Genomic DNA, 13,407 nt, shown 5'->3' on the forward strand with positions numbered 1-13,407 from the left:
GCGATGAACACCCTGCTCGCCCCCTTCCTGCGCCGTTTTGCCACAGTCTTCTTTGATGATATTTTGGTCTACAGCGACTCATTATCATCTCATCTCCACCACCTCGAGCTTGTCTTTCAGGCATTGTTGCAACAACAATTCTTCCTTAAGCGCACCAAATGCTTGATTGCCCAGCGCCAATTGGAGTACCTCGGGCACCTCGTCTCCGCTAAGGGAGTCGAACCTGAACCATCCAAGCTCCAGGCTATCGTGAACTGGCCATCTCCAACATCGGCTAAGGACCTCCGGGCCTTTCTCGGTCTCACCGGGTTCTACCGCAAATTCATCAAGAACTATGCGGCGATTGCGGCTCCTCTCACTGCACTCCTGTGCAAAGATGCCTTTGCTTGGTCCCCAACCTCTCAGGCCGCCTTTGACCACTTGAAAACTGTTATGACCCAGGCCCCTGTCTTGGCCCTGCCCGATTTTACGGTTCCCTTTGTCGTAGAAACAGACGCGTCCGGCACCGCCATGGGCGCCGTTCTGATGCAATCAGGCCATCCCATTGCCTTCTTCAGCAAGCAGTTCGGACCTCGCCTTTTACATGCCTCAACATATGTCAGGGAGCTCCATGCGATTGTCACGGCAGTCCGCAAATGGCGGCAGTACCTGCTTGGCCATTCGTTCACCATTTTAACAGATCACAAGAGTCTTAGAGAACTCATGTCTCAGGTGATCCAAACTCCTGAGCAACATTACTATTTGTCCAAGCTTCTCGGCTTCGATTACTCAATTCAATACAAACCTGGTCCCTCCAACCTTGTTGCAGATGCTCTTTCGAGGACCAATTGTGATAATTCCGGCCAGCTCCTCCTTCTCTCGGTCCCCAATTTTGTCTTCATTGATGATCTCCGCCGGACTCTACATGACAGCCCTACGTTCATGGCCCAGTTCGATAAAGTCAAGGCCCAACCTACTGCCTTTCCTGATTTTCACCTTCATAACGGGCTTCTCTTCTTCAAGGGCCGTATATGGTTGGATCCCACCAACCCCTTCATCCCCAACCTTCTGCTCGAATTTCACGCTACCCCCTTGGGAGGTCATTTGGGGGTTGCCAAGACCCTCCATAGACTTCAGTCGAGCTTCCACTGGGACACCATCCGCAAGGATGTCACGCGCTTTGTTCGGGAATGTCATACCTGCCAGCAGACCAAACCTAGCACCCGTCGTCCTGCCGGCCTCTTACAACCCCTGCCAATTCCGAGTGGGGTTTGGGAAGACGTTTCAATGGATTTTATTACCCATTTACCACCATCTCACGGCTTCACGGTTGTGCTCGTCGTCGTCGACCGTTACTCCAAGGGTGTTCATTTCGGAGCCCTCCCAACCCACTACTCCGCCTTTAAGGTTGCCTCTCTATTCCTCGATATGGTCTGCAAGCTCCACGGCTTTCCCCGGAGCATCGTTTCTGACCGCGACCCCGTCTTCATCAGCTCCTTCTGGCGGGAACTTTTCCGGCTAAGCGGTACACGGCTGCGCATGAGTACGGCCTATCATCCTCAGTCCGATGGACAGACCGAGGTAATGAACCGCATCTTGGAACAGTACTTGCGTGCCTTCGTCCACTCTCAACCCTCTCAGTGGTTCCGTTTCCTTCCCTTGGCCGAGTGGTCCTACAACACCTCCTTACACTCCGGGTCCGGTTACACCCCCTTTGAAGTAATTTACGGGAAACCGCCGCCGTCCCTCCCACAGTACCTTGCCGGAACATCTAACAACGAGGCCGTTGACTCCTTGTTGACTTCTCGACAGGAACTCCATGACACTCTCCAGCGCCGTCTCCTCAAGGCACAGGCTTCTATGAAGGTCCACGCTGATTCTAAACGCCAGGACATTACTTTCGAGCCTGGCCAATGGGTATACGTGAGGTTACGCCCATTCCGGCAACGTTCCATGCATATCACTATGAACCCCAAGCTTTCCAAGCGCTATTTTGGGCCTTTTCAAATCATTGCTCGCGTGGGACAAGTTGCCTATCACCTTCGTCTTCCCGCAGCCGCCCGCATCCACCCTGTCTTCCATTGCTCCCTCCTCCGTCCTCACCATGGACCGCTTCCCCCTTCACCCGATAACTGGCCCCTACAAGTTATTGACCATAAGCCCGTCCCTCAGCCCTTATCCTTCCTCGCAACCAAAACTGACCATTCTACGTCTCCCCCAACCCGTTACGTGCTCACCCAGTGGTTAGGCCAACCTCCTGAGGACACATCATGGGAGCCATGGCAGGAGCTTCGTAACACCTACCACCTTGAGGACAAGGTGGTTTTTGAGGAGGGGGGTATTGTTAGCAATACACCAGACTTTATAATAGACCCCACAGCAGAACCCAACCCCGCAGAACCCAACCCCGCAGAACCCAACCCCACAGCAGAACCCAACATATCAGAAAGGCCCAAACGAGCAACCAAGCAAGCAAATTACCTTCAGGATTATGAAGTCTGAAGTGGGAAGCATTCGCGCGCCAATATCCAAGCTCAACACCAAAAGCACCAACGAATCTGTTGCAACCATTTATAATAATAATAATTAGTAAATTGGAATATTGATAAAGTTGTTAGAGTTTGTTAGAAAAGCTGTTATTACAGAGTTGTATATAAGAAGGTTGCTGATATCAATGAAATACACAGAGAAATTTATCCCAATTCTTATCTCAGGAGGTACCTTGTCCTCGAAACAAGGAGTTGAGCATCCTCTGCTTCTATCATTAGGTTTATGTTAGTTAGGCTAGTAGCTAAGCTTTTTAAACTATAGCTTAGTGTTTGTATATGCAAAACTGTCATATCAATATATATTTAGGGAACATGCTAGTATATATATATATATATATATATATATATATATATATATCATTTGAAAATATGATATGATGCTGAAGTGTTGAAAGATAAAACCCACTAGAAATTCTCAATCTTAACGCAGAAATTAACCTAAGCTGATTGGTTAACGTTTTTATCCTATTGTTGGACAGTGATCGATGAGGAGTTTGAGTAGTTGATCAAACCTACTTGTCATCCCTATTGACAGAAAAATTTAATGAAAAAGCAACAAGATAAAGTTAATTAGCTACAAATTAAAGAAGCACTAATTACTTCAAAGATCTCAATTAATTAAAAAATTTCAAGGAGAAGTGTTTAATAAAAGTAAAGAAGATGCATATATGCTAGACAGTTAGATGATCACTAGGTTGTAGTCCTTCAAACCCTGCTTAATATATTTTGAAATTTCTTAAACCTTAAGTGTAATGTGGTATTACATTTTTTTATTTTTTAAAGATTAAATGTGTGATTTCATCAAAGTTAACCGAAATTTTGAACAGAAATTAGTAAATTTACATGTAGTTGCATCTAGCTAGAAGAGTTGCTCAAGGTGTATCATCCACCCAAATCCCCTAGTCATCATGTTTTTCCAACTCTAAAAGCCTATGGGCTTCCACATTTCCTTGTGTTGTAAACAGAAAAGACTAGAAAGGCAAATGATTCACGATGTTTAAAAGTGCATATGGGATTGATATTACCAATCTATCTCTGCAACAAGACAGTGAAAATCAAGAACTAATGTAACTGGCAAATATCCATATATGAGTGCTAGCTAGGGCCTAATGTTTCTCTTAGTTTACCAACCATAAAGTAGCTCTCCCCACTCCATAGTTACCACCAACCAAGAGTACTCAAGCACCACCCTTCTATTGGTTTTCGTTAACTTATCATTAAAAACTAATAAAAGTCACTCATAATTCACCCCTTTACCTAAGGCACACACACATATATTCCTACGCATAGACTTTTTGGTATAGATTACATTACAAGTGATCCGTGTTATATCTTAAGGACTGTTTTTCTTCTTTGGAAGCTTTGACTTTCATTTCCAAATCATCCTTTTCTTACTCCAGTTGTGAGATTTTTCTTTGAAGCCAAATCTTCTTGCCCAAACTTTAACATTTGATCGCTTATAAATTATCTAACAATTCATCACTTTAAGGTTAGAGCATGATATAGACACAAATAACTAAAAATGATAGACAATAACTCTCATGTTTCAAAGGAAAAAAGGGTGAGCCAATTGCGAAGTAGCCTTTAATTTTCCGATAAACGGTGAGCTATAATGTCCTTGCAATTGCAGTATGGTAATTGTGTATTAAAACAAAATACACGGCAGAAATATATTTTCGTTATATTAAGGGATATAAATTGATTATGTATAACGAAAATATGTTTCCCTTATATATTTCTACCAATGGAAACCTATTTTTGGCAGGGGTATTTTGGTAAAAATATCAAAAGACTAGAGGTGGACTTAGCGAAACAGTGTGGGAATATTAAGCCCTTCTTTGTTTGACATCTTGGGCTGCCGAAGCCTGATGCTGGTAATGGGTTCGTTTGGTCTAATTTTTGGAGCACACAAATATGAAAGTCGGTAAAACTTAAAAGTATAATAATTAAAGTTGGTATTTCAGAAAATAATGACTAATTAATTTTTTTACAAAATTAAATTTTTCAAATGTTAACCTGCATAAATCATTTACAAGTGCCTGGATACTGTATATCAGTTCCAATATCTTCCCCTTTATGATAACTGAATAAATCGATGCTCATTTAGTTCAAATATATATGATACCTTCTACATTTAACTAGATGAAATTAAATAATATAATGTAAAATAAATTAGTAGACATTAACTGCAGTATATGTTTTAACATTAAAACAAGATTTTAAACATCTATTTTTTTAATACAAAAGCAGACACCAACACGAATCTAGGATCCCACGGGTCAACATTACTTACTAGTTTACTCTAAATTCTTTTAAAACCTGTTTATTCATTAAAAAATTAATAATGTCAAATTTTCCTCCTTATTTAATTTGTTGTCGAAAAGTCAAGTCAATACTCTAAAATCTTAAAAGAATCAAATTAAGAATTTATTTGTTAAGATATCTAATGCATATAAATTAGAATAAAACATATTTATTTCCGTATAATTTTACACTTTCTCAAAAAAAAAAAAAGACTAATCTTGGAGTTATAGATTTGTCTCTCCAAGAAAGGCTTTTTATATGAATCGAACGGCATGCATTTTGTTTTGTTTCAAGAAAGGTCCCGTAAAATTTAGTAATTAAGAAATCGAAGAGCAACAAACAGCAGAGTGAAGAAGGAAGGGGTTTTGTTTTGTTGTTCTCCATGTCCATGTTGTCGATGAAGGGCAAAAGGTTTGTATCAGTGCCTGTGTTGGCAGTGATTTTGTTAATGGTTTTTGTGTATTACTGTTCAATGTTCGTCTTCCTCCAAGATTGGCTCGGTTTGCAGAGTTCCCCTGGCACTTTGAATGCGTTCCTCTTCTCTCTCTTTGCCTCTCTCTCCCTCTTCTCTTTCTTCTCCTGCGTTCTCACTGACCCTGGCCACGTCCCTTCTTCCTACGCCCCAGATGTTGAATTCTCCAAAGATGTAAGCTTTTCTCACATCTCCATCATGGGTCTGTCTGTGTGCTTGGGAAAGTGATCTGGGTCCTTAAGTGTGTAGTAGCTACTTGTGTCCCTTATGTGAATCAAAGTAGGAAATTGAACTGAGATTCTCTGAATCGTGGTTGTTATGTAAATTGTCAATGGATCAATGCTGCAGCCTGCAGATGTTTCATTTTAGCTGTTATGCATGGTTATTGAACAATTTATGGTGCTTAACTTATAGCTGTTTGCACTTTATATATGGATATATTTCTTGTTGGAGATCCTACAATGACAACTCTCACTTTATGAGCTACTTTTTGGGTCTGAGTTAGGCCCAAACTCAAATTCTGATATTTGTATGATTAGTTTCTCTGGCATTTGCTCCCCCCCCCCCCCCCCCCCATCGTGATTTTATGGCCAAGGATTTAAGTGTGTTGCTTTTACATTATCTGAGGTTTCTGATGTGTTTATGAGTTATGACAGATTAAGGTGTTGGTATTGTTATGTTTTCTTACTAGTGATCTGATTTGTTTGAACCGTTGCTGAGTTCCTTGATTAATTTTCTGCAGAATGCAGAACAGAAGAAATGTGACAAGTGCTTTGCATACAAGCCTCCCAGGACTCATCATTGTCGAGTTTGCAGAAGGTGTATTCTGAAAATGGTAGGTCAGTTGCATCTCGGCAATGGATGTTACTTTGAGCTTCATTTTTGCATTTGAGTTCCTGAAGGATTTATTTTGACCTTTTTGTCTGGTTGCTGAATTTGATCTAGGATCATCACTGCTTGTGGATAAATAACTGTGTTGGCTATTGGAATTATAAGACATTCTTTGTTTTTGTATTCTATGCCACCATGGCAAGTATTTATTCTACGGTATGTTTCCAATCTGGCATCTACTGTTTCTGTACTGAACAGGATTCCTATTTGACATAAGCTTTTAAAATGTGCAGATCATATTTATGAGCTGTGTATTTCAGAAGTACTGGGATCCCATTAAAGGAAGTTCTCTTAAGACCTTTTTTGTAAGTTGCATGCTATTATTTACGGATGTTCTGATATGTGTGCAATAGATCTGTGCCCCTGTTAGACATAGAAGGAAATTGTAGGCCATATTATTTATTGTCTGTTGATACTTCAAACTCTTTCAAATCATTTTATACCTTTTTAATCATTAAGTTAATTTCAGCTGCTTGAATTTTTCATAGTTACTTGTATTCTATTCATGTTATTGCATGTCTCCTTCTAGTTTGTTCATTTGCAAATAATCCTAAATGTCATTGTCCTCCAATTATAAGCCGAGGCATTTTCTTAAGTTGAGTGAGAACCCTTATACCTTTCCTTCATTAGTTTGCTTCAATTACATTTTTACTTCAAAATATTTGATATATATGTTGTATGTTGCATAATGGGTTTTGTAGTAGCTACAACAACAACAACAATTGATAGTGGACTAGGAAGCTACTAAGGGCCTATTATGTTTGTGTAATTTTTTGTTGGTTTAATTGGGCCTTTATTGGGATTTTGTAATTGACATCGTAGTTTTATGTGTTTAGCTTGTTGGGCCCATGTGCCAAATGGACCTAGATGTTATTTAGGAATATAAATATGATACTCTAAACATTTTGTAAAGATAGATTTGGATGAAATTTGAGATTAGCCTTTGTGCTAAGTGAGAGTTCTCTCTTGGTTTTTGGATTGGAACCTTTTGATTCTTATCTCTTCAGTCTTGATATTTCTTCATCCTTTGGATTCCATTTATTGAGTTTTTTATGCTAAAATTTGTGATCCATGCCAAGGAAGGCAATAATTAAATAGGTCTATATTAGAAGCAAATGGGATGGGCCACAACTGAGAGATCCCAAATTGACCCAATAATTAATTAGAGAAGTTGTTAATCATTTAGTTACTATTTGTATTCTAACAGTTAGGGAAAAGGGGACTAGCTGAGATTGTTGGAGATAGAAGAGTATTTTCTGTATGAATTTCATTTGCACTGTGCCCAGTTTACACTCTGAGTCTAGTCTGGAATTCAGTTCTTCAATAAAGTAAGATCCATTTTTTTTGGTTAATTCTGCTGTGCCAGTGTAACAATCGGCATTTGAATTCTTAGATCTAGTGAGTGACACAAAATTCATTCAAGAAAAGGGTTGTGGGAGACCATAATATACAGTAGGTGTGACTGATAGAGATCGTGAAACCCATCTAGAGGGGGTGTGAGTGTGACAATAGGTAGAGGAGTTGCAGATATAGATGGATGCAACACAGGGAAAATCTCAAGACCATGGAGACAGTGGGTGCGGGACCTGATGGATCAATTGCCTGTCTGTTTGCGGAAGTTTATAGGGAGAAACTACTTGGATTTGTTGCCCATGGGAAATCTAGATTAGTTTGCTGCTTGTGTCGCTATGCTTTTTGTAGTGAGGCAAACCATTCCATATTCTATTGACACTCCTCCCAAGGTCAGGATATCTATGTAATTGTTTGAGTTGATGTCATTGTCATTCCATGCTGTGATGAGATGAGGCAGGAATCTATCAATTGAAACATCTTTGTTCATTTTCAGACTAAGGATTTGGGTCACCTTAAGTATTTTCTGGGTATTGAGATGGCTCAATCCGTGACTAGTGTTGCCATATCCTAGTGGGTATGCTCTGGTTTGTGGACTGTCCCATGGATCCAAATGGCAAGCTTCTGCAGGACAGAAGAGTCACTGCACATACTTCGTTCTAGTACTTTTAATTTATGACAAATATGTTCTTTACTGTGATAGACAGTGAAACACATTAAACAAATGGTTTCTTGATAGACTCCTTTCTCTAACCACACTTATTTTTATCACTAGTAAATGATGAAGCAACATGGTTTTATTTTCCCTCTTTAAGTTATAATTATAAACTTATAATTAGCAACATAGAGACAGAGGATGGGACTTTACATGGTTTTCTGTTGAGAAAACATACTTAAAACTTGGGTAACTCGTTCTTCTTTTATTAATCCTTAATTTTCTTAAATCATAAACTAACAATAAGATTTATGAATGGTTTTTAGGTCTTGTATGGAACAATGGTGGTGGGTTTGACCATAACCCTTTTGACTCTTTTTGGATGGCATGTCTACCTTATCCTTCATAACATGACAACCATAGAGGTGGGTTTCTAGTTGAATATACACCACTGAAATACTTTGTCTTTATTTATGTCTTGGAAGATTTCATTTTGTCTTTTTTTTTTCAGTATTATGAAGGAAAGCGTGCAAAATGGTTGGCTATGAAGTCTGGGCAAAGCTATCGGCATCCATTCAACATTGGCGCATACAAAAATATTACTTTGGTCTCTCCCTATTTTGTGGTCTTTGCTGGCACTAATTTGCAGATATGTACTGATAGTGTTTCTTACCTAAGGATATGTTCGTCTGTCTCTTGACCAGGTTTTAGGTCCAAACATGCTGAAATGGTTATGTCCCACGGCAGTAAGCCATCTCAAGGACGGGGTTAGCTTCCCCACATTACGTGATAATTCTTAAACCTTTCTAGTCTGGCCAAGTCCTAAATCAACATCAGGCCATGCATGGATCTTGAAATGAAGAATTAAGAGCTCATTCATCTGAATTTAATATTCAGAAAAAAGATTTTAAAGAGAAAAGGCAATTGATCATTTAAGCAAACTTTGAGAAAGTAAAGCTTATGCAATGCGTTGATAGATATCTGTACCAAAAAAAATTAATGTCTGTCTTTCACCAGCTAGGGTTCATCATAGATTGTTGAAAATGGAAACTTTATTTAGAGCTTGTAAATCAGGTAACACAATTTTACTTTAATTTTATTCCTGACAATAGAATTCAGTCTTAGCACATATTTAGAATAATTGCAGGTATATCACAAAGGCCTTTTCATAGTGTTAATGGATTGTTTTAGATTTTTCATTTGCCATAATGGTAGTGGCATCTTTCCTGTTCATCTCGTTATCGAGAAATGACCTTTAATTTTCAATTTCCTGTGTATAAAATTGATGATTATATGACTTGTATGTATTTTCTGTTCATCTTATTGTATAATGACTTCTAAATATGCTTTCAAAATTAGTTCCATCAAAAGTCTAGCAAAGACATTTTTCATAAAATAAATTAAAAATGATTTTATTTAAAAATAAATAGAATTTTAGGAATATTTTATTTATTCATTTGATAGAGAATAAAATTGAGTTCTTTTTTATAAAATAATAAATTTAGAGTACCCTAGTTATTAATTGAGACATATTCTCTTAAATCTTTTTGTCATTCCCTCTCTCCCAAAATTCTTTTTTTCCCGCATATAATCAAATTCGTCTCAGTAAAACTATAATCTTGGATTCATTAATCGTTGGATCTTTGTGAAATTTGAGCACCAAGTTCAAAACTCATTTTTGCACATCTTCATCATTGGGATTTGCAAAATAATGTCTTGGGTGAGAGAAATGTTCCTCACACATAACTTTCTTTTTCTCGCATACATCAAAACCTGTTCTAATAAAACTACATTCCCGAACTTGTTAGCCGTTGAATCGTTGTGAAATTTGAGCAACAGGTTCGGAACTCAATTTCGCACATCTCCACCGTTGGAATTTACAAAATAATGTTTGTGGAAAGAGAAATGTCCCTCGCACAGAGATAATGAAATGGAGGCTCAAATCTCTTTTTCTTTTCTCTAATTCTTGGAAATCGAGCAACTAGAGGAAAAACATTGAGGAATCTTAGGAAATCACTAGAGATGTCGTTATCATTGTCCAACTATACACGTGAGTCCACTTAGAGGTAAAGGATAAGTTTATTGCAATTGGGGTTAGAATAAACATGTGTATTGAGATGTTGTGTGTATTGAGTTGTGAGCTATGAACTGTAGAATCACACAACTGTAAGACCCCTTAAGGGTAACGAGTTAATGTATGACGAGTATTATGGTGGGATCCACTATGGGAACCCAACGAGTGTAATAACTTTGAGACGCGACGAGTTAAAATTATTTTGAGAACAATTGAGGAGTCGTGTGTTTTGTACAGTTCAAAGATAGAGTCTACGTGCTAAAATATTTTCTAGGTTGGACTTGAATCAAGAGGGAGAGGCCTTAACGGACTCTTCAGAGTGTAGGCCTTGGGGGTAAATACACTCTGTTTGAATGTTCCTTGAAGCCTATGTTGATCTCATATGGTTGAAGTGTTCTCGCAAAATAGAGTGACCCTGACTGGTCTCTTTATGATTTTACCTAATGAGAGTGACCTGACTTACCAGTGTGTGATCTGTCTTGTCATTTACTCTTAGGCGCCCAACGAGGTTTTTCACTGACATGGTACCACATTGTATATAGGATTGAGTCTTAGTATATTTGTTACATAACGCTTGTGTATTGGTCGATATTGATTGATTGAGTGATATTGTGCTTTGATTCTTGAGTACATGAATGATGTGAAAATGTGTAAAACGTGTAGTGTTGAGATGTGATGTTACACAATAAGTGCAGGAATGGCATGAGATGTGTTAAAGTAAGTTTCACTTATATGATATGTATATCTACATGTTGTCCCGCTTCCCTCTATTAGTTAAGAATATGATAACTCACTCCCCGTGTATTGTTTGTGTTTAGATTCTGTGATGATCTCGAACCTTATGTCCATGGGAGTAGATGGTTAGGTGAATGACTATGGAGAACCTCATGCTAGAGGACGCTGGAACACAATACTCTGATAGGATGTGACATTGGGACGTGAGTTTCTGTATTAATTGCATGAAGTTCTGGATATGTAATTTTTATCATTTTGTTTTACATGCTGAGTCTTACTTCATTCTTTGGAGTTTTGGATAACCTTATTTTGAACTGAAATAATTTTATTATTTAGTTGGACAAGTTCTATTATGACGTTAGAAAAGTGAATGCGAGTCTTTTACTCTTTTGAAATGCTTTTATTTAAATGTGTTAATTTTGTATTTTTATTTTTTTTACTATTAGTACATATATGTATAGGGTAGATGGTGTCACTAAAAAGACAAATTAAATCCTCCCTCTCATGTGAAGAGAAGGAATTTGAGTGTGTCCCATTTATTTTGGATATTTATCCATTTTATAGATATTCACTTTCATGTAATTAGCTTAATAAAATCATTAGATGAATGTTGTCATGAGCTTTTTACATTTTTTTAACCAAATTACATCTACTTTCTTTTGGTTATGCTAAATATGAAGACTTTCCCTTTGATTTTGGAGATCTAATAAAGTCTCGTTTGTTAATAACTAAACTAATAAAGTATATATATGAAAAAAACACACAATAGCATTATGTTCTCTTGGTTATTTTCATTGGCATTGATAGGTATAATGATTATATTCGACAAAATTAGTTGAAAGTGAAAAAAATGGACCGAAAAAAAAATTGAATTAACTTGTTAAATTATAAGTATATAAATTTTAATTTTATTTTATGGATAAAAATATATTTTGAGGTGTTTTAATTAATTTTAAACTCTTGTAATTTTATTTATAGATGAATTATTTTTATTACATTTTTTCATATTATGTATTCTACTATTAATTTTATACTATATATTAAAATATTTTTAATCAAGTTTAAAATAAAGAAAAAAATACAATTAATTAGATATTATGTTAATTATCGTAATTAAAATTAATTTTCTAATACAAAGTTATTTAAAAAGTAGAAAAAATAAAATTAATCTAAGATTTATTATGATCAATTTCGTGAAGTATATATATAATGTTAAAATAATAAATTAAATAGTATATTAGCTCAAATGAATAGTGTAATAAGAAAATGTACAGAAAGAATGAGTGAAATAAAAACAAAAAAATAATAAATAAATAGCTGGTAATTGAAAACTTTATATAAAATAAACTTCTAATTCACAACATATATCTTAAATATTTCTTTTTAAATTTAATTTAAAATTAAAATATGTTTGTTTTGTTTTTATTCTAATTCTAATATCATTATTATATGCGCTATATTACTTTCATTTTTATTAAAATAATTGTCAAATTAAATCCAAATCACACCAAGGATAACACGCTAGGAGTATTACCTTACTACACCTAAATTTATTTTAATATAATATTAATACAAGGTAAGACATAAAAATACAATAGCGTTCTAATGCAATTCCACTGGCCCCTTGGAGGTGTTGTGCAGGACATGAGAAGGAAAATACTTAAAATATAAACTAAACTTCACATTAATTAGGAGTTATACAACTAAATCATTTTTTTTCAAGTTCCATATCAAAGAACAACAATTCATGTCAAATGTTTTCACCTTTGTTTCATGAAAAAAATGGCTCTATTGGTAACCATAATATCATAGGACACGAGAGTAAAATAAGAACATAATAAGAAATAAGAAGTGTCTTCCCAGTCCAAATTAATAACATCAATACATTTTCTGAATAAAACAAGAAAGAGCACCTAGCCAATTAAAGAACTCTGACACACCATAGACACCCTATATTCTGTTATTCAAATTAAACCCAAAGCAAATGTGATTTTAAACAATAGGAAAGAGTCCACAAATAAATGTGATTTTAACATGGTAGTGAAACCAAACTTTCATGATAAATATGCATATGATGGAACCAAGGATGGTCCTTTGAGATGTAGCTTCCAACAAAACAAGGCGATTTTCTGAAATGCACAAGGGGTCATACAATTGCTCAATGCGGTTGATGAATCTCGAATAAATTAAGACAGTTGAACCCCGTACTCCTTCATGAGCCACACAACAAAATGAGATTTCTTAAGAGTCAAACAAAGTAAGATACGGTATGTTTGGGGCAATGATGGCTCACAGAGTAATCGTTGGATCGGAGATTGGGGCATTCCACGATTTGCATACGCATCTCACCGGAACCCTAAGAAGAATCTCTCTGATCAGTTCTTCTGGTAACACCGGC

At 36.7% G+C, this 13,407-nt stretch overlaps 1 protein-coding gene across 1 annotated transcript; it reads left to right on the forward strand.

The window, feature by feature from the left end:
• The first annotated feature begins 4,976 nt into the window (after nt 1-4,976).
• LOC100809998 (probable protein S-acyltransferase 15) lies at nt 4,977-9,503 on the forward strand. Its single transcript, XM_003536291.5, has 7 exons — nt 4,977-5,478; nt 6,047-6,139; nt 6,250-6,351; nt 6,429-6,500; nt 8,527-8,625; nt 8,712-8,807; nt 8,905-9,503. The coding sequence occupies exons 1-7, from the start codon at nt 5,215-5,217 to the stop codon at nt 8,998-9,000; spliced, it is 822 nt and encodes a 273-aa protein (XP_003536339.1). The 5' UTR covers nt 4,977-5,214; the 3' UTR covers nt 9,001-9,503.
• The last annotated feature ends 3,904 nt before the right edge of the window (nt 9,504-13,407 follow it).

This window comes from Glycine max, chromosome 10 (genome assembly GCF_000004515.6).
Source record: "Glycine max cultivar Williams 82 chromosome 10, Glycine_max_v4.0, whole genome shotgun sequence".
Lineage (NCBI taxonomy): Eukaryota > Viridiplantae > Streptophyta > Magnoliopsida > Fabales > Fabaceae > Glycine > Glycine max.

Coding starts and splice junctions, on each gene's coding strand:
- LOC100809998 (XM_003536291.5), top strand. CDS start 5,215: ATGTCCATGTTGTCGATGAAGGGCAAAAGGTTTGTATCAGTGCCTGTG. Junction 5,479..6,046: donor ATGTTGAATTCTCCAAAGAT/GTAAGCTTTTCT, acceptor AATTTTCTGCAG/AATGCAGAACAGAAGAAATG. Junction 6,501..8,526: donor GTTCTCTTAAGACCTTTTTT/GTAAGTTGCATG, acceptor AATGGTTTTTAG/GTCTTGTATGGAACAATGGT.